Source organism: Morone saxatilis, unplaced genomic scaffold (assembly GCF_004916995.1).
Source record: "Morone saxatilis isolate NCDOM2014 unplaced genomic scaffold, NCSU_SB_2.0 Contig21, whole genome shotgun sequence".
In the NCBI taxonomy this organism is placed as follows: Eukaryota; Metazoa; Chordata; class Actinopteri; family Moronidae; genus Morone; species Morone saxatilis.
The window spans coordinates 13,406,506-13,432,905 of NW_023339774.1; the positions used below are offsets into that span (position 1 = coordinate 13,406,506).

The 26,400-nt window shown below is 39.7% G+C and overlaps 1 protein-coding gene across 1 annotated transcript in view; it reads left to right on the forward strand.

The window, feature by feature from the left end:
* The first annotated feature begins 5,465 nt into the window (after positions 1-5,465).
* rgs3a (regulator of G protein signaling 3a) overlaps positions 5,466-26,400 on the forward strand; it is a 104,630-nt gene continuing 83,695 nt past the window's right edge. Inside the window, exons 1-7 of the mRNA XM_035667409.1 lie at positions 5,466-5,600; positions 18,671-18,752; positions 19,640-19,745; positions 20,080-20,518; positions 22,630-22,669; positions 23,361-23,698; positions 25,520-25,597. Coding sequence (XP_035523302.1) covers positions 5,481-5,600; positions 18,671-18,752; positions 19,640-19,745; positions 20,080-20,518; positions 22,630-22,669; positions 23,361-23,698; positions 25,520-25,597 — 1,203 coding nt within the window. The 5' untranslated portion in view covers positions 5,466-5,480. The remainder of the gene's footprint in view (positions 5,601-18,670; positions 18,753-19,639; positions 19,746-20,079; positions 20,519-22,629; positions 22,670-23,360; positions 23,699-25,519; positions 25,598-26,400) is intronic.

Sequence of the window (26,400 nt, forward strand, 5' to 3'; positions counted from 1 at the left end):
TAATCAACCAGACATGCAAATCCTATTTCACATTTCACAAACATCCACACCAAAGGAAAAATTTGTAGTTGTTTGGCACAGACAGTAGAAAAACATAGAGGCAACATCTTGAAATCATAAACCATACTTGGTACATACTGAACGCAGCTTGATTCCTGTTTTACTACTTTATTTTTTGCCTAATCTGTTAGTTACTGGAGTGTCAATTTTTTGTGTGGTAGCCTGAAACACCTGTCGACCAACAAACTAGTCCCCACACATATCTCTTTAAAGTTTGAACAAGTGAGTTTAGCTATTGAGACCTTAAAGCTACCCTGTGGAGTTTTTGACCATTAGTGGCACTATGGGGCAATGATTTTACCTGCGGATCCCTGTTTTGTTTGTCTCTTAGAAATTCCGTTTAACTTATTACAAAATAGTTTTCCCACTTATGTCGTGCAGTCAAATGTAATCACTGGCTGGATTCTGTTCCAACAGGCAACAGTTTTTTAGTGAATGAAACATTTATTTTAGCGTAAGGAGGATGGGACAATGGATAGTGACAGTACAAAGTGCAAGACTTTGACTCCAGAACCTGGGGTTTGTACCATGAAAGAAAAATATAAATAGTAATAAACAATGCATGATTTATTTATTTATTAATTTATTTATTTTTAGGGCACTATACTGAGTGTAATGTTTATTTACAACTACAAACTCTACAGGGCACCTTTAAGTTTCTATTGACCTATAATTTGAAGCAGATGTTGGGACTTTACCTTGTCACTATATAGCTGCCAAATGTGCGTACAGCGTATAGATATGTGATCAAATGTGATTTTGAACAGTGTGCTGTACAAGCCTGTATGTTTGCACTGCATGCTTACTGTTATCATTTATGATTTAGCCTGTCATTTTCCATTAATCTATTGAACCAAAATAGTCAGTTTCCAAAAAATCTTGTAGCTCTGTTTACTGGAAACTATGCCTCACCAAGCATCAGTCATGCTGCATTATTCAGACCTCCGGTGGTTTGTATGTGTGTAGTTGTTTTGCTCTCATATGATTTTCTCCCTGTTACTCTGATTTTTGTATCAGCTCATTTCTTGTGTTCAACTGTGTGCAGAATTTGACTCCTGCAGAAAGTCAGCTTGTACACTGAGCCCCGTTTTAAAACATTCTACTCTGGTTGTTCAATAAATCGAAGCTTTTGTCTAGCCATTGCCAAAAAGCTCTCCAATTGACTGTATCTCCTTCTGAACTGAACAGTGTTTGGTCAAAAGCGACAACGAGTACTTTTAACTCATACCAAATCTAAAATTTCACTTTAATTTAGTTTATCACATACACATTTCTTCAGATGTATTGGACTATTGGTTTTTGATACATCCATATTGTACACAATCGTATTTAATTCAATTCAAACAATATTTCAGTCAGCTGTATCTTTCATGGTTGAAATGACAAAATCAACTTGAACTTAATCAAATATAGACACTTTTTATGCATAAAAGGTGTGATCATTTACATTTACTGTAACTGAGTACATATAGCTTTTACTGTACTTGTACCAAAGTAAAAGTACTAATGCTTTATCATTAGTGAGTACTAATGTTGTCAGCTCAAATTAAGCATAAACAACTATGGGGAAGAGGAATGGTTTTATTGTGTCTGTGTGGTTTCACATTCAAGTTTTTCCCACTTAAACTAATTCTGTCCTCTCATCCTTTTGCAGTTAAGATCGTAAGTAAATGAATACATGTCAATGTAATCCAACACAGCTGGCAAAATCCCAACATATTTTTATTGTTGTCAGTCAGATACTGTACTTGTCCAAGCACTGTGGCATCAAGAATGTCACACTGAAATGTGCTGACTGGCTGGCAACATGGACAACAGTCAGAAGCAACCTGTCATCCCCTTGTCATTGTGTTAGTGTCACAATGTCTTGCCAGTCAGTCAGTTAATTTCTCCATAAACTGTGTCAGTTCTTGGTGTTACCAATTTAAACATTCATGTCTTGATGTTCGAGCTTAAGAGACCCGGACAATGAAGTGGAGGCAATCTCCTCCTGTCTTGGCTTTTCCACTCTCTCCATCAAGTGTTTATTTGTTTGAGGGCGACAGGAGGTGAAAAGAGGGACTGGGTGTCAAGTGAGCGAGTGGTGCAATGAGGGACTTGGGCAGAGTCAAGAGCTTTTTATGGCAGATCTGAGACTGAGTCAGACCCAACTGTAGAAGACTGCCAACACCTTTTGATTTCTTTTTCTTTATTCTTTCCTTTTGTACGTCTTGATTTTTACACCTCTTTTTGTTTTTTCTCCCCCCACCCCCATCTGGGTTTGATTTTCTGTCTTTCTTCATTCTCAGTTTCAGTTTACTCCCTTCTTCGAACTACTTTACTTTTTTCTCATTCCCTGACTTTCTCTTGTGTAGACTTTTCCCACTGTCCACTATTTCCGTCTCTTATTCTCCCTCTTTCTTTCCCTCATTTTTAAGTCAGTCATGCTGGATGTTTCTCGTTGCCAGCTGCTTTGTGTCTCTCCCCTCATATGCCCTGTGTTACTGATGTCTTACCCACACAAAAGGCTCCTCTCCTGGGCTTCACGCCAGCCAGGTTAGCCCCTCTCTTTTGCTGGACCCCTGGAGGTTTCGGATTCACAAGTGACAGAATCCCCCCATTTTTTTCTGAAAAGCCTCCAGATTACCATGGCAACTGCAAGTATGGGATTGGGCCCTTTCCTCGGGTTAAACTATAAGGTTACCGAGGAAAGAAGAAACTGTGTCCAGTGTTGAGAGATGATTATCTTTCCTTTCTGCATGTGGACTGTCTTAAGTAGATTACAGATAGATATTAAAGTCCACCCCTGCTATTTTAAAATTCCAACTGCTGAAAGGGGGAAAGTAAAGTTTCTCTGTGCTCATCTCTCAGGTGAGGATTGCATCTACAAACATGACTTTGTGACGTCACAACTAGTCCGGGAGCCGACAGTCAAATATGCAACTTATGTGTGATGTGGAAACTTTAAACCTCTAGCCCACACACGTATTCTGAGAAAGGAGGTTTTAGTTAAGGATCTTGTGTCAGTGGTTTAAAGTAGATGTCAATTTAATCTCATCAGACATGAATTATGGTAGTTTGTATCTTAGATTAGTTTTTAATGTGATGTGTCTGTATGGTCTCTTTTACCCATACTGCCTTGTATTCATATGAGCACATTGGGGTTTGGGGGGGGGGGGGGGGCATTTTGGACAATCTTCAAATGATTTTTGGGTTACTAATTAAAATGTAAGAGGTTAGGTTTGGGTTCGGCTTGTTGACCTCAGTGTGTAGGATTCAGTGGCATCGAGCAGTGAAGTTGCAACCATTTAAATACAGCTTAGCCTTTCTAAGCATTTAGGACATTGGTTCCAACCTTTTTCCTTAAGGAACCCCTTTTCTATTATTGAGTAAACTAATGACCCCTGATTAAGTGAAAAAAATAATGGATATTTCATATTATATTTAAAACTGTATTGTGTATTTTTTAAAATCCTTTTTAACAAACTTACTAGGCTTCTTTTTTTTGGACAAATTAAGTGTTTTCTTGTCCCTGAAGCCTGGTCATTGTTCTATTAGACAATTTACTTAACATTTTCCTTTACTTGGTATTCACTTCACAGAAGTTAACCAGATGCTGAGATAGAGGCTTACTGTGTATATTTTTAAGTTTTCTAGCACTCTTTAACATTAAAAAGGCCTTGCAACCCTCAGGTTGGGAACCACTGATGGTGAAGCTCGCGAAAGACCCTATCTATAGCCAGTGGTTTGTCCATTCTGGGCGACTGTAGAAACAGGGTAGTTCAGGCGACATGCTTAAACTAACAGTCCTCCTAAATCATACATATAAGCGTTTTTTGATCGGATACTTTCAAGGGTAGGACAACATAATTTGTCAGTGCTTTCCAAATGTGTTACAAATTACTTTTTGAAAAATAATTCAGTTTATGGTCTGACATTAGGTTTAGGCATAAACATGACTTGGGGTTTAAAAAGTACTTAAATAGGTTAAAAATTAGCTCTTAATTATATTTACTACTTTGTTAAGGTTAGGGGACCTTTATCACCATAGTTAAGTAAACTAATGTTGACTATCGGTTTGAAAAGAACAGGAGTCTCTTGTGGCAAAGTCCTACATTTTGTTGACCTCCCTATCCACCCTGACCTCCTCCTTATGCAGACTTCTTTGCTCTATAATAACGTCACCAAACTTCCTCCTTTGCTCCCAACAGACAAGAGTCATAATTACTACGGCTGCTAGAGGACTTTGTCACTTGAATGTAAACATGTTGTTTCTGGGCATTTGCGAAATGACTCATAATGTCTTTTCTCTTGGGAGGTCTCTTATAAGTGCACATTTTACTGTCAAGCTTTGTGTGGTCCCTGAATGAAATTATTACTATTATTTCCATTTTGAAGCTTCGATTTCAGGCATAAAAGGTGATGTCTTGGATTGAATATTTTATTCAGAATAAGTGTGATGTAGTTTCAGTGAAATGTTGCAACAAGAAAATAAAAAAAAACATATATACAGCACTGTAATGCAGAGTTGTTTTTTTCACTTTAAAGCTACTTAAGTGAATATTTCAAGGTATGTGTTTGTATGTAATGTGATTATTTCAACTTTTCATAAGGTGAACAGAAGGGTGCTTATCTGCTTACACTCTTTGACTTATGCTGGAGCTGTTTCGACTTGGTTGGCAGAGTTTGGAAAATAACATTTCACAGTCTGAGGAAGGATAATTTATCTCCTATGGTGATGGAGGTAGGGGTGTGATGGAGGAGTATAGCAAAGTGAAGGATAAAAGGGAAGATAGAAACACCAAACAGAAGACGGAGGTGGTGGTTGGAGGGGAGACGGTGGGGTTGCTCTGTTTGAAGTTTGGAGAGACAGAGAAGAAGGGCAGAAAATGAGAAGAAAAGATGCATATAAGTAAAAGATGTAGACAGATGTAAACAGAAGGAAAAGTAGAAAGAAAGAGACAGAAAGAGACAGAAAGAGAAGAGAGAGAGAGAGGGAGATCTGCATTGTGGCCCAAAGCTGAATGCTGCCTTTATGAGCAATAGTTAAAAGGACACTGAGGCGTGAGTCCCTGTAACCATGGCAACTTCCCAGGAGCCCTGTGACGGACGGATAATAGAGTGAGAGAGGAGTTCCTTTTCTCTTCTTCACCCCTCCCTCCTTCCCTCCCTCTCACTTGTTCTCACTTCCACTCCTCTCTTGGGCAGTTTGTTGGATCCTCGCATCTTACAGGATTTTCCTTGACTCGGCTGGCCTGTTTTTTTGCCTTTTATGTGCGCTCTGAAGTTTGAATCCCAGCCCAGCGAAAGGCTGCTCCAGACAAATGTTGCCATAATTGCTTGTTGTTATCTTTCTGAGTCACTTGTATGGACTCTCAGAACTATTTGAGGACTTTATTTTTGTGCATCCAGAAGGCTGTTTTGCGTTGGCACGGAGAGAAATGTGCTCCAAAGGCACTGTCTCAGCCCGTGATTCCTTTGTCTACATTTCAGAGGCTGTGCTGTCAAACCATGGTGCTGCCCCCGAGACCAATCGCCCTGAGAATATGCAATGCTTAACAGTAAGTACAATCAAATCTTTTTTAACTTCCTGTGTGTGAGTGTAAAGCTTAAACATACTTATATCTTTTGCTTTATCTGCTCAGAAATATTTTAAAAGTTGAACTGAGTGTGTGGACGTGTACATACTGTCTATTAAATTTATCACTGTAATTGTTTGTTGGAAGTTTTGCTGAGTATTTCTCTTTGCAGGTGCATAGCTTATTAGTTTCTTTGATGGTTAGTAGTTTGCGTTTCCCATTATGTATTTTTCTTCATTGCCTTTGCATGTGCGTGCACAATGAATGGATAGGCCTGTATTTAATGTATACAAAGTAGTTGACCCGTGACAGTGCACCATGTCCAACAAACACATCATGCATAAACATGCCTTCAGTAAGATATTTACTGCATGTATTCCATGTTACACATTCTCAGCAACCACAGCAACTAATTGAATCATGTGTTTGAGCTTCGAGCGGTGAATGGAGTAAGATGTCAGTTCTTGAAAGACAAGATTTGTCAAAAAGCTCACTTGCGTGTGGAGCAAAGATGATTTGTCATGAGAAAGGGGAAAAGAGAAATGTGTAGTCAGATGTGAAACAAGTTTTTTTTATCTGTTCATGGACATCACATATGTATCCTGTATACTCTCTCATCCTTTACATTTTATGGCAACTCAGTTTTGTCTTAATATTTTAAGTTTGACATCTCTTTAAAGTCCATTTTCCCAATTTCCACGTGGTTGACTGCATGGTAGCCATGAATTAATTAAAAATGAATGAGAAAGACCACTTAAACTGTTGACAGAGACACTGGAGCATGACTGATGATACTTTTACCCATTTTACAGCCGGGAATAGGAAACAGTGATTATTTAAGTCAGTATTTGCTTGACAACAGCAGCAATTATGACAACAGTAACAGAAACATATTTATAACATATTCAGGGGTCAACCTAAAGTATGGTTTTGGACCCATAATGGACAAATGTAGCAAATGTAAACATGTTATTTTTGTCTTTTGTGGATTTTTCCGGTTTTTCCCTTGTTTGGAGATCTAAATCCCAGATGAACTCCAATCCTTATCACTGCTTACTCTGCTGTTGGCCTTGGGAGGAATGAACAACAGCTACCTCTTTGACACATGGTTTTGCCAGCAGCTTCTTTGCTCTGGTCAGTCAGTGTTGAGCTTTACTGGGAGAGTGTATCATGTAAGAAGTTCAAATCCAGCCAGTTCCATTGGGATTTTTTCAAAATAAGTTATTTTAACAGCTAGGTTGTCCCTACAGTACCTGCACCTTGGATTGTTGAACAAACTAGTATTGCTGACATCATTTTAGATGTCTATATGTCTAGATAGCAAGTTAGCCAGTTAGCTGTAGCAATCATTAAACTGTTTGTTCCTTAGCTTTTGAGCTGTTAACAGAGCATGATGCCTACAATCATGTCAGTGTCCCACTGCAAGCTCAGCTGTCAGTCAAAGACAATGCAAAGCTGCACAAGAGCCTGAAAGGCTTGAAAGCTAAAGGACACTTTATGATTTATAAAGCCATTTTTCTCTCTCAACAAAAATATAATTTGAAAGATTATTTTTTTGACAGACTGTTTTTTAAATTTTGGTGGGAATAAGGACATATTGAACAAACTAGATAATTTGTCCTCTTCTCATAGTTTTTAGGAATAATATATTTTTTCATCTCAAGAGTAAGCTGAGCCTAGTGTGCTGGTTGTACTTTGGCTACTAGATTATTATTAATTGATTTAATCACAGAATAAACAATTTCTTTTGAGTATTGTATGTGGACCTGGAGAATACGTAATGTTACGTTTTTTTCTTATAAATATGAACTGAGGAGGAGTGCCTCTTTCTTTATTCCCTGAGTCATTTGACCCACCAGAGATAGGATTGCCTTGTTGGCTGTGAATGCTGCATCTTTTTGCATGCTTTTGTTCACACTACAGCTGTGGGGGAAGATTTATTCTTGCATGGCTTACTAATCTTACTGGGTTTTGAGTTGGCAAACTTCCAGAGTGACTTTCATGGAAAATTGACTCCGGCACCTGTTCCCACACGATGCCAACATGGATAATACTAAAGCAAATTCACTTTTACAGGTTATGATGCAAGTGTGACAGTGGCTATATTTAGATAGGACCAGCCTTTATTGAAAATCAGAGGGGTCACATATAAGGCAGATAGTATCTTGCCTTCATGGATATTTCTGTGATGTATCACTTGACTTGTAATGCAAGGTACTTGTTGCAGATGGCACTTAAGTGAAGGTGCTGCAGCGTATGGAGCAAGCTGAATGTGAAAAAAGGAGACCATAGACAAGCACTTGAAAGGAAGGCTAGTAAACAGCTTTCATTTTTTCTACAGCGTATTGTCAGAAAATGGCACAGCACTTCAGCACAAGCAGTAGCCTAATAAAACATACTGACCATAAGCACAGAGACAGTGGAAACCACAACCACACATGGCCTGGCCGTCTGCTATAAGACCCATTCTGCTCAAAATGTGCTCGCCACCAACAAGAAAGAATTCACATTCACATTCACACTCGGAAGTGTAGCCCTAAACCCTCAACTTCCATCATACCAACTGTTTACAGGATAAAAAAAGACAAAACACACACATGCAAAGTTGGATTGAAATGAGAGCCGAACTTCAGCATCCTGTCAGTAAGGTCATTTAATTCTCGTTTCACAATATCTGTTAAAACACATAAACATGAGAAGCAGCAACAATCCCAATAACTGTGCTCATATTTTGGAGAATGGTTTTTAGCTAGTCAGTGGGTTGCTTTGACAACTGGTGGTGGGGCAGAAGTCGGGCCAGTCCGCCATGAGCACTGCCATGCCATCATAATGTCTTAGAAAAATTTAATTTCTATACTAATTTGTTTGTAAGAACAGGTAATGTCTAGACTGTGTTGGTACGCAATGTTATTTTGAGTAATGTAGCCCACAGACATTGTAGTCTCCAAAGTGCAGCACCGTGGCACTGGAGTCTGGGATTCACATCCTAGGTCCTGTCTGTGCTCTGGTTTAGGCAACAAAAGCACTTTAATTAAGGTTTGAGAAAGACTGTGGTTTTAGTTAAATGTTCAATGCACTGCAGACTTTCTTCTGTATTAAACCAAGGCCATGATATTTACCTAGCCATTACCAAGTGCTATCAGTGCCTAAACATAACCATAACAAGTTGCATAATGCTGTAGCTATAAAATGATATTACATGACAAGGACAGATTTTGTTGGAAAGCTAATCAAATAAGTTGTCAGTCGTCGTTTGACTGACTGTTCAGTATTAAGATTGCCACATACATTAGTTAGTTTTCATCTTGTTTATAGAAAATAAAATCTGGCAAGCATTATATTTCCTAGCATTATAACCTACTTTAGAATTACCCAACCAGTCAAATTTATGAACTTTTAGTAGTTTATTTTTTTAATTTCATCTTCTGTTTTGTGGTGTAGTGAAGAGGTAAAGTAATTGATTAATTTAAGTTTTAATCACCAAACTGGACAAGTTTAGTAAAAGAATAGTCAGTTCTTGTGATTTGCTTTTAATGTAATTTAAAAATGATAATTATTACTTAGACTCCTGGAGTCACTGTCAGTTGGGCCTATTCAACAGATCAAGTACATCAGTGAAACATATCCGTGTTGCTTTTGAAAGACTCCAGGATGTAAACTCTGTTGGAAGCAGTGGTCATATGGACTAGGATGGATTAGACAGAGGAGCTTACTACACTTTCTCACATTCTTCCTCTTTCTACATTTAATGTAGATCATATGCACACACAAACACAAAGAAACATAAATTAAACATTACTTATCTCATAAAGTAGTACTACTGCATTCAATCCTGTGTGTACATGATACACTGTGCCATGAGAAGCAAATTGTTTAATTTCTGTAGCATTGCAGCTGAGTCAATAGATCCCTTATATCCTGCATCCAGTATGTTAAGAATTTGAGCAGCTTTTGTCAAATGGAAAGTGAAGAGAGCAGTAATGATGTGACGCAGCATTGAGATGGAAAAGTTTTACATCCGTGTTTGTAAATGCTCCTTTACTCTCTCCTTCCTCTCCCCTCCCTCCCCTATCCTTCTTGTTCTCTCTCTTCCTCTTTATCTCCGGGTGAATCAAAGTAACAGAAGATTGTGTGGTTTGTGTGGGACAGTCTCAGGGGAGAGTTAAGGGAGGGGGGAGCACATTCACCGACTAAATTAATGGAGAATGGAAAACCTTTTAGACTTTCTCTTCGTTTCTGTACCCGTTTTCTGTTGCCTTGTCCTTGCTCCCTTCCAGACTGCTGCGTATTTTCTCCTTCACTGTTGTGGCCTCCTCCACCACCTCCTCCTCCTCCTCTCTTTTCTCTCTCTTTTCTCTCTCTTTTCTCCCTCTGTCACCCCATGGCCATCACCCCACCTACACAAAGAGCTCTGTGGTATCATTAACTGCTCTGTACCTACTCAAACAATTTCCAGTGTTTGATGATGGCCTTAAACATGAATAATTTCTGTGATTTACACAAAGCTCATTGAGGGCTTTGGACCCTTCAGATGTTTGTGAAGATAATACTTGATATCCACAAAGGAATGTCCCTCCGAAAACCACAGGACTATTTCAAGAACATTTTCCTATTCACTGGCCTTTTAAAACCTTCCTCAGTATTTTGGCTTAACATGATTGTTCTTACGTAGTTAGATATGTACCACGTTTGGGAGAAATTATGCTTTAAAAATTGTCACACTAAAGTTCTGTTACTTTGCTTCTTCTGAACAATTTATCCAAAAGATCTGTAGTTCCAATTGCATTTGGGATAAATACCAGTCATAGGCCCTTTTTACACTTTGCATTAACATGTGTCTTATGTGAGACGGTAACTGTCATCATTGAATGTGTCCTGGCTCAAACTGAAGGGCCGCCTACTGAACTGACATCCTCTGGCAAACAGGCAAACAGGAAAATTGGTTATTTTGGATGGAGTACACGAAACACTCTGTCACATGTCTTCTCGCGGCTCCGCCTGAACTCTCTGTGATTTATGGATTTACTTGATGGACAGTAACTGCTACAGTTAGCAGCAGTTAGCAGGAAACTCTGTAAATCACTGAGAGTTGAGGGAGAGCAGCTGGCGGACATCTAATCGGTGAAATATATGTTATAAATTTGTGTTTGGGTTATAAAGTTCTGTTTGTATGCAGTTATCAGTGAGGCCTGATGCTCAGAAACACATTTCTAACCTAATTATTGTCCCATTTGTGGTCTGATGAACAGCAAATTCATCTAATTCAGTTCAGTTCAATTATATTTTGTGTAGCGCCAAATCATGAGAGAACATTAAATCATATAGAGCAGGTCCAGACTGTATTCCTAATAAAATTATTTACAGAGACCCAACAGTCCCCACCATTAGCAAGCATTTGGTGACAGTAGCAAGAAAAAGCTTCCTTTTATTAGGCAGAAACCTTGAACCAGACCCTGGGTTCAAGGTGGGCAGCGGTCTGCCTTGGTGGCTGGGTTTAGAGAGACAGAGAGGGGGAGAGGGGGTAGAGAGTAGAGTGGTCTTTGCAAACTAAAGCAGCCCCTACTGAGATTTTCCGAGTCGACCAGCTGTTGTTAGATAAAGCCAATAGTCAACTAGTCGTGCACCTTTATGATATTTATTTCAATATTTAACAGTCGCCTGTTAAATGGTAGCTGAAAAAGCAGCAATGATTTAGAATGTGTCAGAACTCCCAGCGAGTAGACTGAACGTTTAGTTAATTTATTTCAACAAAGTGTGACATCACACAAGTCTCAAAACAAATACATACTTATCGATGCGATGGATGATATATAATATTAACAGTTACTTAGAAATGAACTCGCTACAAACTTGTTCCACTTCTACTGTTTCCTGCCTGTCCTGTTGCTGCCTGAACCCGCCGTGTCTCACCCCCCCCATCCCATAGTCCTGTTTGGAGCAGCTGGCCTCCGTTGAAGCTGTGAGCCGCTGTCAGGTCAACACAGATAGATTTGCCTTTTAGAAAGCATCATGAAATGTTTGAGTATCTCCAAAATGTGAGTATGAGGAAATGTCTGTTTTTCTCACTTAATGATCACCTGAATCAGAGATTAAATACCTGACATGCAGCATAACAAGCATTCACCTCCTCAGTCGCCATGTCAGCATTTACCAGTTATGTCTACACGCAGAAAAAAAGAAGCTATCTGCTCATGTCATTGGCAGGGAGCAGAGAGTTCATGAATAAACAATAGTTGCACCCCGGACAACGTGTCCCCCCGCATCAATTTGCTTGTCAGCTAGCATTAGCTCCAAAACCTTCTCTGTGAAATGGGTCTGACACTTCTGTCTGACGGGAAAGATGGGAAGGAAGGGTGAGGTGAGCTGAAAAGAGGACAGAGAGGTTAGATTTTCTGGCCGGCGTCTCAGAATAAATGAAGAATGGTTAGTTTTATTGCCAGAACATATCCCTTTGTGAGTATTTTAGGCCCAGGGCCCTGGCTGCTCCTAAACATTGTATGTCTTCTGCAAGATGCAGGATGTATGAGTGCCTATCCTTGCTCCTAACTGTTCTGCACCGTCTTTTAATTTGAAGTTACAGCCCAAATCAGATACAATATGGAATGCACGTATAGTTGTCCAGTGTTTATCACATTGTACAGATGCGTGTGGCTCAGGTGGAAGAGTGTGTCGCTCATTAATCTTATAGTGGTTCCATCCCTGCCACCCCATACGGTGTCCTTGAGCAAAACCCTCAACCCTAAATTGCTCCAGATGGCCAGCGCCTTGCATGGCAGATCCACCGCAATCGATGTGTTTGTGTGTGTATGCATGGGTGAATGAGAGGCTTTATAAACACATTTGCTTGTGGCATGGCTCTTTTCAGGGCAATGCTGGTCTGTTGGTTATTGTATCTTAATAACTGTGGATTGGCTTCGCATCATTTTTTTGTTCATTGTCCCCACAGGATGAATCCTAATGACTTGATGAATAGTTTTAGAAATACGTGCAAAACTAATGACATTCCCACCAGCCTCAGCTATGCTATACTTTAGTTAGCAAATGTTATACAACCGCATTGTAAATGACCTTGTGTTCTTGCTAAACTAAGATGCAGAACATATTCAGGATATCTGATAATGTTTAGCAGATGTTAGCATTGTCTTTGCGAGCATGTTAGCATGCTGACAGTAACATTTAGCTCAAAGATCTTCACAGAGCCTTGACTTATTTTATTTACTTTTATTCAATTTTAATTATATTTCTATATTTTCATTTTTTTTGTGTGTGCATTAGTTGCCCACTGTTTTACTGTTTATTTCTCTACTCACTTGTTAGTCCCATTCGTTTGTCATTGTAAAGTATTTTTACTTTACAATACTTTTACTTTTATAAACAGTTTAACTAACAGATTTATGAAATACTAAACTTAATTTCAATTTGTAGACGCCTCGCCTGTGTAGTCAAACGCTGAAAACAAGGGACTGCTCTGTTAGATTTGTAGTCATCTCACTGTCTCATATCATGTGTCACCTCAAAAATGTTGTAACTATAGTGTAGTTATGAACCCATATGCCGAAGTTCCACAGGATTTTTAAGTAAAACCTGAGCTGTGACCCTGAACTTGGCCTTGACCCATCTTGTGTGTTCACTGGCTTGGAAGACACCTCCTCCTTTGATAGTTGTTTATTCAGGTCAGAAAGAGAGAGAGAGAGAGGCAGAGGGAGAGCGACAGAGTGAGAGAGAGATCCCACACTACTAAACACCAGATTGGCCTCGTCTGGCTCCCAGACAAGCTTTTCAAACTCTTCTTTCACTCCTCTCCCTAAGACATGCTTTCTTCTCTCCCTTTCTTCTCTCCTTCTAATCCGTCCTTCTGCCTATTTAGAGGTGAACAGCGCAGCATGAAAGAGAGAGAAAGTGTTTTTTGTGTGCTTGACGGGTAACCCTCGCCCTTATGAAAAGGCAAACAGGGAAAAGCTGCCATTACTATTGGCATGAAGAGATCTTAAGACAACGGCCTTTTCTGCCACTTTATTAGCATTGTAGGGACTAGTGCAGCATCGCTCCTCTTTCACCCCTCTCTTTCTCCGTCACTTCTCTGTCCATGTTTCAATCCATGAGCCAGACGTTCAAACGATAAAAAGAAAAGAGGCAAGCCAGGAATTAATGGGGTTGCTAGGGGTTAGACTGGCCACTGTTTTAGCCCTAATTTAAAAGACTTTTTCATGCACTGTTGCTGAGGTGTTTGTTGTTATTTTTTTTGCAGATTACCACCTCTTTCCCAGGCATACGGCTATTGAAAACAAAAATAAATGTAATGTTTGGATTACTGGAAGAGGAGGGGAGATTGTCAGAGAGTTGCAGACCTATGACTTTCCGTACCGTGCGGTTGGGGGTGAGGGGGGCAGCTGAAAGGAAAAGCAGAGGAAATATGGAAGTCGAAAACATAACAAACAAGCATAATGTCTGGACGGAGATTTGGGAGTATGGGAGCTAAGGTGGAAAGAGTCAGATGAGGTGTGAATTCTGATTATGGTATGTGTGTGTGTGTGTGTGAGAGAGAGGGAGAGAGAGGGAGAGAGTTAAGTATGTGCCCAAACAATACAGCTGTCACTCTCTTTTGTTTGGTCATTAAAAAGTTGTAGCAATCAGAAATGTTTCCGTTTACACTGCAAATATGATCTGGTCTCCACAGCACATTTGCAGTCTCAGACCTGCACAATAAACGCCTATTAAAAAACCTGCCTTTCTCTCTTCTGATTCATACATGTCTCACTTTTGCCTCCTACGTTAGTCACTACAGTGTATATTTGCAAATGACTGAGAGCTGTAGCACCTCTCACAGCTTCATAGTGTGGACTCAGGAAGCAAACTGGTCTTATCGGGGGCAGACACACAAAGCTATCCTGGCTGTGGGGTGGCGAGGTATGCGTAAGTGCATGTGTTGTGTGTATGTGTGTGGAGGGGGGTGGTGGTGGGAGGCACTTCCTCCTATTCTTCTGCTGTTGAAGAGTTCCCATGAGCGCCCCTGCCAGGAGCTACAGTGTGGCCTGAGCAGGCCGAGCCAGCGCCAGTCTCGCCTACATGACGCCGCCACACACTCTCACACAGCTGATCTCAGGAGCTACTGCAACTGCTGCTGTTCAGGCCATGGAGCAAGAAGCTGGACAGTGTGTTACGGGATAGAACAAATGTAAGAAAAGAATAGAAAGAAGAAAAGTTAAAGGAAAGAAGGAGAAGGGACGATTGAATAGAAGTTTAAAAAGAGCCAAAAGGAAGACATGAAGCTGTGGAACAAATGACAGGTACAGATGCATAAACACTTGCAGGAATGTGCATTGATGACTGGAGTCATTACTTACAAACCTTGAATGGATAACAGTGCAGTTGGAGGTCAGCGGAAGAGTGACGACAGTTTTGCAGAAAGGACTGTTACCAAGAAAATTTAATCTAGCTCCATTTGGGGAAAGTTGATGCAGAGCGAAAGGCCAGTTTGGTTGAAAAAAAGTCTCTTCTATTCGACGAATTCCTATCTGTTTTCCAGCAAGCTGAGACACAGTATTATTATCTAGAGCCACCTCAACTGGACTGTCACTGGACTGATTTGTCAAATCGGACGTTTTGAACACGTTTTGAAGACTTGGCAGCTGTCACTGTTGAGATGATACATAACACACTTAAATCCACTCAGCCATCGGAGCACAGCCCCAGGAGCACACACTCAGCCGCACAAAGGAAGCTGTGGAGATACTCGGGCTGCAGAGGGGCTGGCCAGGTGGAAAGTCACCGTCGCAGTGTGTGTGTCCTGGCTGCAGACTTGAACGCTGGAGGAGGAGGAGGAGGTGGAGGTGTTATGCACACTATCCACGGCCTGTGCCACCTCTGCATCGGATGTAGGCTGCCTCAGGTGTGTTTGTGTTACAGAGAGTAAGGCGAAGGGAGGGAGGAAGAGGGGTGGGGGGTGAGAAAAAGAAAAGAAGGCATCTAGCGTACAGTATCAATCTGAGTCACTGAGAGACTGGGAGAATGAAAGAAAGATCTCTGATCGATGCTTTCAGAAATAATTTGCAAAAAAATAATCCATAATTTACAAAGCTGCAAGAAAGTAGTCAGCTGTCATACTAATACAAAAGTGGTATAAAAAAAAGATGAGATGCTGATATTTTGCTATTACAGTACAGGAGAAAAATGCACTTTCAACTACATGTCCAACACATCTGGGCTGGTATAATTGGCTGTGTACGAGATTGAAAGGATGTGTGTTTCTTGAGAGGGGAGAACGAGTGTTCTGTCATTTACATTATTTATCCTTCACATAGTGAGAAAGCAGGAGTGGAAGAGAGACGAACAATATTTGCTATGATATGAACCGATGCAACTGTCCTTACATAAGCCACTTTACGCAATGAATCTGATTTGCAGATTAGAACAAATAGGAAAATCAAATCTGATGAAACAGAATATAATTGAACTGATTGGGGTGGAACAGAACCTAAAAGTATGTATAGATGTGTATATTTTGAAGAGAATTTCGAGAATATTTGTAAGACATGACAAAAATCTATCATGACAATTTTGTTGTATTTATGTGTGTGTGTGGAAGGTGTGCCGTCTTAGTCTCTGACCATACCCAGATATCATCGCCAACCACTGGTTGATAGATTTTATGTAGTTTATATGGACCTGCCGACAAGACATGTACTGTAATCATCAGCTGGAAGTTGGCAGTAGTTTTGCTTCTAGCTTAATGCAGCCATGTCCGAAATGATGGTGGAGCACTGAGGCATGAATGTAAAAAGCGAAAAGCTCTGTCACACATGCATGAACACATACTGTACACACATGGGCTGCAGGGTTTTCTTCTTTTGGGCACATCTAAATTCATCACAAGAAAGTTAAAATCTTAGTCTAGTCAGGTCTTCCACAATCCCTTTGATTGTATTATTAATTCATCAATAATGCTCCGCTAATACAATTTTAATATTTAATGCACTCTGGAAACATTTCCCATTAATTATCTTCATTCAATTTCAGTAAAATGTCTTGTGATTGATTGAATTCTCAGTTTAAAGAACATCCATCCTCATATGTTGCATTATTCCCAAACTAGTCTCCTCTTTTCTGTTCCAGTTTAAAAATAATCCTTGCAAGTGGAAAGGGGGGCTTAGGACCAGAGGAGTCCAAGTGGATTCAACTATGCTTACAAATTGAATTAACGCTGCAAAGTCTCTGGAGTTTGGAGAAATCGGCCCAAATTATGCAGCTCTGAGAGTTCCCTTAAAAAGGACACAAGGTCTGACACTGCTTTTTATAAAAAGACATAGACACATAGGAAGGTGAAGCGTGATGGATAGATGTGTCTCTCACTTCTTTTGATATTGAGTCACAGTCTTTGTTTTTCACCATTTTCTTTCACGCATTAAATTTTCAATCTGATCCTTCAAAATGTTCGGCGACTGTCTTCGTAAATTCAAGAGAACTGTTTTTTCATACCACCTCTATTTATCTCTGTCATCTGCTCCGTCCCTGTCACTTTTCAAAGTGCCACTGCCCTCTTTTATCACAATTTAATCTATTTTTTATCCCTTCTTTGCATCATTTCATCTCTCTCCACCTACAGCCAGTTTCTGTGTATCTCATTCTTTTTTGTCTGTTTTTCTCAGGTTTTGTCACACAGCCAAATTCGAGGTTTATTCCACTGTAACCGTGCGACTTCATACAAAAATATATACAAACATACGATAAAACTTTTTGCAATTATAACAGCGTCTGCACTTTTTGACACAGTCATGAATGACGATGAGTAGTCATACGTGCTCCCATGTGTGTATATAAGTGCTTAATCAGCCTCAGAGGAAGAAGGTCAACCTCCTTCATAAATGTTGCCCTGACACTTAGTGTATTCTTTCTAATTATACAGTGTACGGGTGCTCCTATGACCAGTGTTTGTATATAATGACCTACAATGCTCTCAGCAATGAGAACCATAAAGACAACATCACACTTGTGAGAAGGTTAATCAAGTTTCAGACAGGGTACATGCATACAAAAACAGATCATAATCATAACATTATTGCTTTTGTACAGCAGGTAACAAAGACATGACAAAAGACAAGCTGTGTCTGTTACTAGCAGTGTCACTCTGAAAGTAGACTGAAACAAAGAGAAATCCGAGGGATAATGGGAAGAGAAATATGGTAAAGGAATTGTGGCCCCGAACAGTGTGACACAGGGCACATAAAATCAGTGGACTATAAGAAACTACAATTGTACCCGACATTTTAGGGTCATCACAAGCTTCGGGCCCCAGAATAATCACTGAATTTCTCCAAGTTTCTTCGTCTTGCTCACGGGTAGACAGCAGAATATACATGTAGTTTTGCTAGAGACAGAAAAAGAAAGAGAGAGGGTGGGTGGAGTGTTTCTGTGTGTTTCGGGCCCCTGGTTGTCAGCAGATGAGATGGAAAGTGAGATGTTTTGGATGGAACTATGTTGACTTTGGCTCAGGCGGTCGGGCACAGGTACCGAATGTTTGACAATGCGGGGTCAAAGAGAAAGAGAGACAATGGGAAAGAGCCATCAGCATTGTCTGTGTGTCTATGTGTGTGTGTGTGTGTGTGTGGATCTGATGTGTTTGAGGCTTCATGTTGTATTTAAATTTTTAAAAAAAAATGTATTATAATACATACAGTATAATATACATATATATATATATATATAGTATGTGTATTTGTGTATACTATGAACATAAAGTATAGGTGTGAACGAATATGGGTATTCAATTCTTCCCTGACTACTGGACAAAGAATGTCCTTCTTTCATCTCTCTGAGTTGTTTTTCCCTCTAACTCAGCTAATTGGGTTCACCAGGAAACTGCTGTCAAGACAGTTTTATTAGGAAGTAAAAGCAGAATACAAATCTACTTAATCGTCCTGTAGGAAGGAAGCTGAGTATTTTGCCAGCATGCTACTTTTGGTTACTCAGGTAGTGAGAGAGAGAGAGAGAGAGAGAGAGAGAGAGAGGTCTTATCTTCCCATCACAAAATAACTCTCCGTGTGTGTGTTCTGCAGGTGACCATCCTTCGAGGAAAGGATGGATATGGCTTCACCATCTGCTCGGATTCCCCTGTGAGGGTGCAGGCTGTTGATCCAGGCAAGTTTTGTATGCACGAAGAGGTTGTTGTTTAAATTTTGATGCACTGTCTTTGGACCTTAACTGCTTAAGACAATTCTTTCTTAAAATTCTCCTTAGCATTTCTCATTGCAACTTCTCCCATCCTACTACCAATCCCACTAAAATCATACACTATTGAATTTAAAAGCAGTCATGAACAAAGTTACTAAACCAAAGTAGATTTGATGCTAATACTAGTTGTTCTATAAGTGGTGTTTTTCTTTTTCACTTGCAGGACTGCCAAAGGTAGATTTTCTAGTTCTTATAATATTTATGACATGAACGTGGCTTAAGACCAAATTACTAGACTATCATAAACAATATGATAATAGCTTATATTAATGTAAAAAGTTACTTTCACTTTATATCAATTGACCTGAGTTTGGCATCTAATGAATGCACCTTACATCATGAAAGATTCATGTCATCTGTGAGCGATTCTTTTTTTTAAAAATTCCACTCGTGGCTGTAGCTTCGAGAATTACCATTAGCATCGACTCAGTCAGCAGGGTGTTGCAGTTAATAGGGAGGCTGTCCATCAAATGGACAACTTGGAGTCAAGCCCCCATGTTGGCAGACATCCACCCTGCTGCCATGTCTTTGAACAAGATGCTGAATCTTGAGCTGACCACATCATTACACTGTCCCTGCAATGCAAATGCAAACTGAGTTTAGCCAGAATTTTCCGAGCAGCTTAATATCCGATTATTTATTTTATTGTCCATCTGTAAAGTAAATTTCTTTTCTGTAACTCCAGTACTAAAGGAACAAGCTTAATACATGAAGTAGCTGTAGCCCTGGATAGAATAAATTCCACCTGAGAGGGCGTAATGATCTGAACTTTTTCTGTCTCTTCACTCTGGCAGGGGGTCCAGCGGATCAGGCAGGTCTGCAGCAGTTGGACACTCTCCTGCAGCTAAATGGTCAGCCAGTGGAGCAGTGGAAATGTGTGGACTTAGCCCATGCTATCAGGTAATGAGTCCAACACAACAGAGGATTATAGGCTAATTTACACCAAAATAGGGGAATCCTTTTCACAGGCCTACTCAGGACTCAGGATCAGTGATTTGTAATCACCATGATTGACCTACAGACCAATGTGAACTTTCTGAACAAGAGCTGTGGTGTATAAAGATCATTTATTCCAGAGGTTGAGATTGCCTGTAGCCAATAGAAATTACGTTTACTGTGAGATTGGACAGTGAGTGGCAATTAGTGTAAGATCTGATGTTGATTTATGAAGTATATATTTAGAATTTACACTCCAGCAGACTTTGTTGATCATTTTCTTTCTTTCTCATTGTAGAAACAGCGCTAATGAAATCACAGTGGTGGTGTGGCGCACGGGCCCTTCAGCTAAGCCTAATTTTGAGGGCCTCATCCACCGGCCCTCCTACAAACCCTCCACCTCCACCTCAAACTATGACGCCCCCTCACCCCCTACTCGCCGGCGCATACCAGATGTTGGCGCCAGCAAAACTCCCCCAGCTGTGCCCCCTCTCCCAGCCCACCACCGTGCCAGTGCGGCCCGCAGGCTGCTGGTCAATGGCTCCGAAGCTGGAAATAGCAGTGGCGTAGGCGTAGGGACGATGGGGTGGGGGGCCCAGGGAGGGTCGGCCGAGGAGCTGGATGGGAAACCGCGACACCTCCACCACCCTCACACTGCCACGCTGAAGGGTACCAGGGTGAAGGCATCCAACGGGGACAACTACATTATCCTGGCCCCCATCAATCCTGGAAGCCAGGTACCGCAAACTGGTGGTGGGCTGCATCTTCATCATCTTCTTCGTCCTCCCCATCCTCACCATGGTCATATGGTGGCTCATCCTAGATATGTCTCCTTACCTTACATCCCTGGTGCTGATAGATAGAAGGACTGTATATACAGTATGTCTGGGCCAATTGGGTTGCTGCTGTCTCACTGATGTGCTTTAAGACATGTTTTGAAGACACTGCATACATTACATACAGTTCAGTGTAATGTAGATATGGAGTAATAGACAACAAGAGGAGATAATAACATATAATATGTAGCTGTTAATAATATATTGTATGCCTGTAATATGTAAAGTTTTGGCAATATTTCTTTCATTACATTCTACCACTAAGCACAGTTCATATTAGGAAAACAAAGCATATGTATCTGACATTATTTATCCTACAGCTATCATATGGAAAACATAAATCATATGTGTGCCACGGATTATACATCAGTAGCTTAAAAACAAATATTTCTGGCATTTTACAAAAAGAAATAATTCAACAAAAATAGTACTGTCACATATTCCAAGACTGGTCCATTGCACAATATGCAGTGTAACATGCATGTACATGCACAATATGACATGTACTGTATATGACCTTTTACACAGCATGTACTTATTTTTTCATCCAGTGACATTATGTATATGAGGTAAAAGCTTTGATCATAAAAACAAAATAAAGCAAACTCATTAAAATCAAAAGACTGAACTGAATTCCTCAGCTAACACAACTGTAACAGTACAATACTAACCCATTAACCACATTTGTATTATTACAATAACCAACAAACATGTTGAACCACAAGATTCAAGATGTTTTTGAGACGTTGTCTTTTGTTGATTGCAATCTAGGTTCAGCCTACAGTATCTAAATAACAAGACTTCCAAAACATGTCTAACTAACTAAATCCTTTTGCTGTCATATGTAGAGTTTATAGTTAACCTAAATTATCTTATTTCTGTATCTCTTCCTCTGTGTCTGACAGCCAGTAAGTCTGTAACATGGAGCTGTGTGTGTGTTATGTGTGTGCATCTGTGTTTGCCTTATGTTGTGTCCATCTTCCATCTGTGAATGATTCCCAGGTTGAGGTTCAGTAAAGGTACACTGTACTGCATCATGGCAAAAGACAGACACACATATGATAAGATTGATTGTGTAAGGATGAACAGAGGTAGATTCAGAAAAATAGCAGAAAAACATGGAAAGAAAGAGAGTAGAGTGTTCTGGTTAGTCCCTGGAAAAAGATTAGAGGCCACTACTTCTATCCCAAACCAAAAAGGAGGCCGGGATTTTGGTGATATTTTGGTGGTGGCCATCACAGGCTAAATATACCAAAAGCCCTCTGGAAATGGGTCATGTTGGTGACATATCACACCGACACAATAGTCTAGTTCACAAACAAAGAGCTTTGAAAGCCCACACTATGGAAAATATTTATCTTGATAAGTTGACAGGAAAGCATGCTAATGATATGTTTAAACATTCTGTGACTTTCCAACCCCTAGTTTACCTACTATATTAATCTGAACAACGTGTCGTGGTGGCAGCTTTCTATCTTTACTCCGTCAGCTGATGGTAATTTGTTTTGACACGTGGAAACCATCACTGCCTCACTGAGTCCAGCTCAATTCAGATGGGCTCAGCTGAGTCCTAGACATTGAAGTCAATGTCATGTAAGAAATTACACTTGCTAATGTCCAGCTTGAACCCTGAACACAAACTCATGGTATAGCAACGCAGAAAAAGAAAGTGTAGACACGAGTATGAGGAAAAATGTTTTAAAAAAAAGTGAGTAGCATGCAGTATATTATAAAATGACATTTGTCCTTTATTATAATATGGACATACGGTATGTCTCATGGCAACCCTTTCCTCACATCACAGAACGTTAAGATCAGAATTGCATTTCAACTATCAATATACTGTAGTATCAATTTAGTAATAAAACAATGACATGCTGTATCTTATTTAATCTTATGTCATTGTTTTAATGTGTTTTTGATTTGTTCCATTCTAGATGTAGTTTCAGTTTTAATTGTGCTGAAACAAGCCTATTTAATATTAATGTCATTTAATATTGTTCTGCTTTCAGATCTTGAGGCCTGTTTACCAAGACAACCAGGGAACATTAGGTAAGACTTGTATAGTATTTTATGTTTGTTAAAGGCTACAGTCAACCCTGTGAGGCATTTTGGCTGAGAACCTTTGTTTAAGTTGGCTTTGGTGCCTTAACTATTTTGGATGTAGCCCAATGTTAATAACATTTTTGACTTCACATTTTAGACTATTGTTATTTTAATGAATAGGATTGAAATCACTTATCATTTGGCACCCTGAAATAGTTTTGAATTAAACTGACCTTAGAAATACATTAAATGAAATTTTTTCTGGAACCTGGCTAATATAACAGCTTAAAATATCTGTATCCTCTGTCTTGTCCAACACTATAAAAGACAAACACAAACAAAGCAAACAATTCTACTTTGGTGACAGGAAGACCCTGAAAACACTTTATTTAGCAACACTTAAAGTAGTTAGCACACAGAGCTACCCTCTGGCCCTTTCATGGTGAGTCAGTTGTGGACAAGCTGTAATCAGAGTAATAGTCAGTCATCTGGTTTGCTTAGCGGCTCACTCCTAAATCCTTCCAATCCCCAGTTTGTACTTCTTTCATTTCTTTTTTTTGTATGGATTAAACTAATTATATATAACTGAGTTGTAGAGCTGCTGGTAGGTGGATTTTGTTACCTTTCGATAGAACTAGGCTAACATCTCCTGGCTCCATCTTCTACATCTTCATCATCTACTCTTTTTGTTCCACAGCTGCCAGGTTATACCCCACACGGCAGGCTTCTGGTCCACAGGCCCAGGGTGGTGGTGGAGGTGCTTTTTCTGGAGGTATGAGTGGTGGTGGTGGCGGCGGCGGCGGCGGTGGTGGTGGTCTCTCCAGCCGTACTGGCTTCCTGCGCCGGTCGAACAACTCCAAGACAACAAAGACGGCATCCACGTCCACTAATGCCGGCGGACCCAACTACCAACAGCAGAATGCCAACTTTGCCAATTACCAGAACTGCACCATCGTCCGCTCACACACTCCACATGCCAACTATGGATATGTCAAAGCGGCACCCAAGATCCTTATCTTCCCCATCTTTGTTCAGGTGAGCCAGTTTGTGTGAATGTATGTTTGTAGTTGTGATTGTTGGTGGTTTTACAGTCAATCTTGGGACATCTTGACACTTTTTAAGATTTAAGATTTTTTGTCTCCACTTGTCTCCTCTTGAGATCTACTATACTCTATACATTTTTACACTTTAATTTTTGTACTGATTAAACAACCAAGATATAGTTGTGTTTATTAGTAAGCTTTAATGCTGCTGGTAGGTGGATTTTGTTTACTTTTGGACAGATCTGTTTCCCCCCTTTTCCAGATTTTATGCTAAGCTAAGCTAACAGGCCGTTGGCTCTAGCTTCAGATTTAATAGATAGATTTTCATCCAACCCATTTTCTAATCTCAACCTCATCTCAAGCACTGAAAACAATATTGTCTATTTGCACTAAAAAGACATACAGATATGTGGGGAGAGAGAGGGGGGTGACACACAAAGACCCGGCTAGACTTGAATTTCTGTACTGTGGTGGTTATGTGGTATGCATTTAAGGCCACTAGGTACCCATTATGCTATGAAAACCAGTCTTCAGTGGTCAAATAGGGAAACCCATATATCATAGTGCAAAAGATGGCATCCTGGATATGATGGTTTTCCCCAACAGATTTGGGTCAAAAGGAAAAAGATGTTTGAGGTTTGCAAGTAATGAAGGGACATACATAACACATTTTAGACATGCATATTTTTCTGTGAATTTCTGCTTTTAGACCACAGCACTAGACAGTCTATCTGTGAAGTCGGATAAGAAATGATGGGGGTGTTAAAGTTAAACAGTGTTAAAGTGTTAAAGAACCTAGCAAGTCAGTATTACAAACTATTACATTTTTACTTATACTATATTTTAGATACAGCACAAGAAATTCAGGAACTGTATTATTCAAATTAAAGGGACTATTTTGGTTTTTATTATTGTTCTGTATATTTTGTTCAACTTCAGGTTAGCAGAAGAATATTTTATTACATAATGTATTCTTAATGGTATGCTAATTTGTGAAGGAGGAATAGTCCAAATTAGGAAGCAGAGGCAAGTAATGTCAAGTCATGTGTCATTGCAAAATAAATGCTCTTGTTTCTGCATATCTACATGCAGTATACATTTGGTATAATAAATATCTTGCAGAAAATGCGATTAAATAACCAAAGAAGACCATTGTGAGATAAGATAGTTGTTATTATTTTCACATTCTGCATCATTTAAAATACTGTTGGTGTCTTGGGGTTTTTCAGCCATTTACACTTGCACAAAATGCAGGGACTGTGGTGGTACTTCCTGTTAATTCATATAGAAACGTGCAACCCAGACCCTACTTTTCACAGTATGCAAATTATTTGCATACACACAGACTGAATTGGCCCTCTGTCACTCACTGGACTTGAGAGGAAGTTCCCTCCTCCTACGTTGGCTTATTGTTCATTTTAAGTGTCAGTGTCTTGTCATACACAGACCACACACATAGCACCTAACAGTCACAGCTTGCTTTCTGTCAGTTTCAGTTGTCTTTCCCACAGTAAAGAAAAGACTAGCTGTTAGCCGTTTTGCAGATCGTTTGGATTTGGGAGCCAAAAATGGATTTGGTACTGCAACCTCATGTTTTATTTCACAGATCTATAACAAATGCAGTATATTCCTGATTTTTATCATGAAAAACGCTTAACATTCATTCAAGATTTTGACAGTGAGGCTAAGGGTAATAGTCTGAGCATGTGTGCTTGTGGTCATTGATGCATATCAGAGTAAAGATATAAATTATCAATGAAATTGAAATTATGTGTAAAAACTTAATCTGTCCGTGTAATATGTTTCTGCCCAGCCTCTTGACCTGTGCAGCCGAGCTCTCATCATATCTGAGGAGATGATACTACATGAGAGCAAGCACCACTCTCTCAAGGTAAGTGGCATCAGTGAGTTAATGATGATATTTTTGTATTCATGGTCATGTCAATACATATTAAACATTTCTGTGCATGTCTACTTGTTTGCTTTGTGTAATACACTCCTTCTTGCTTCAGTTTAGTATTCTGTACAGGGATTTCCTTTATGTAGGATATGATTTAAAACTAATCTAAAGAAAACCCAAAAGCTGCAAAATGGAAGACGCAAGATTGAATCTTTTTGATCTGAAGGAAGTGGAAAACACGACTTTCTCTTTCGAAGAGTTTTATAATTTGATTCATGCAAAAAGATTGAGGCTCTCGTCTCCTCTCCAGCCTCTTACGATTGTAGGAGAGAAATAGACTAGTGGTAACATTTGGTGGGTGGTATGTCACAACCAGTTATGTGGTTTGTTTATTTGGCCAAAGTGAAAGTGACAGTCCATTGCCCCATTGTGCATCTTTAGTCAAAACGTATGCGTGTTTTCGAGTTATGCATGTATACGGAAAGGCGAAACAAGTGCAGAACAACATCCCGAGATGAGGAATGGAGAGGAGATGTCTGAACATCCCTCAAGAATGTGTAACTAGTCTGAACTATCAGGTCCATATCAGTCGAGGAAAATAAATAATTGATAAAGAAGGAGAGTGCCAAAGATCTGACTGACAGAGAAATTCTGTTTCATGTATCAAAAGAAACTGTAGCTCTTTCAGTATATATTAATGATTCTTTCACAATATGTAAAGCTCAACTTACAATAATATTCTGTATTTTAAAGGTATCTCGTACAGTATATTGATGAAGTAAAAGTGGAAAACT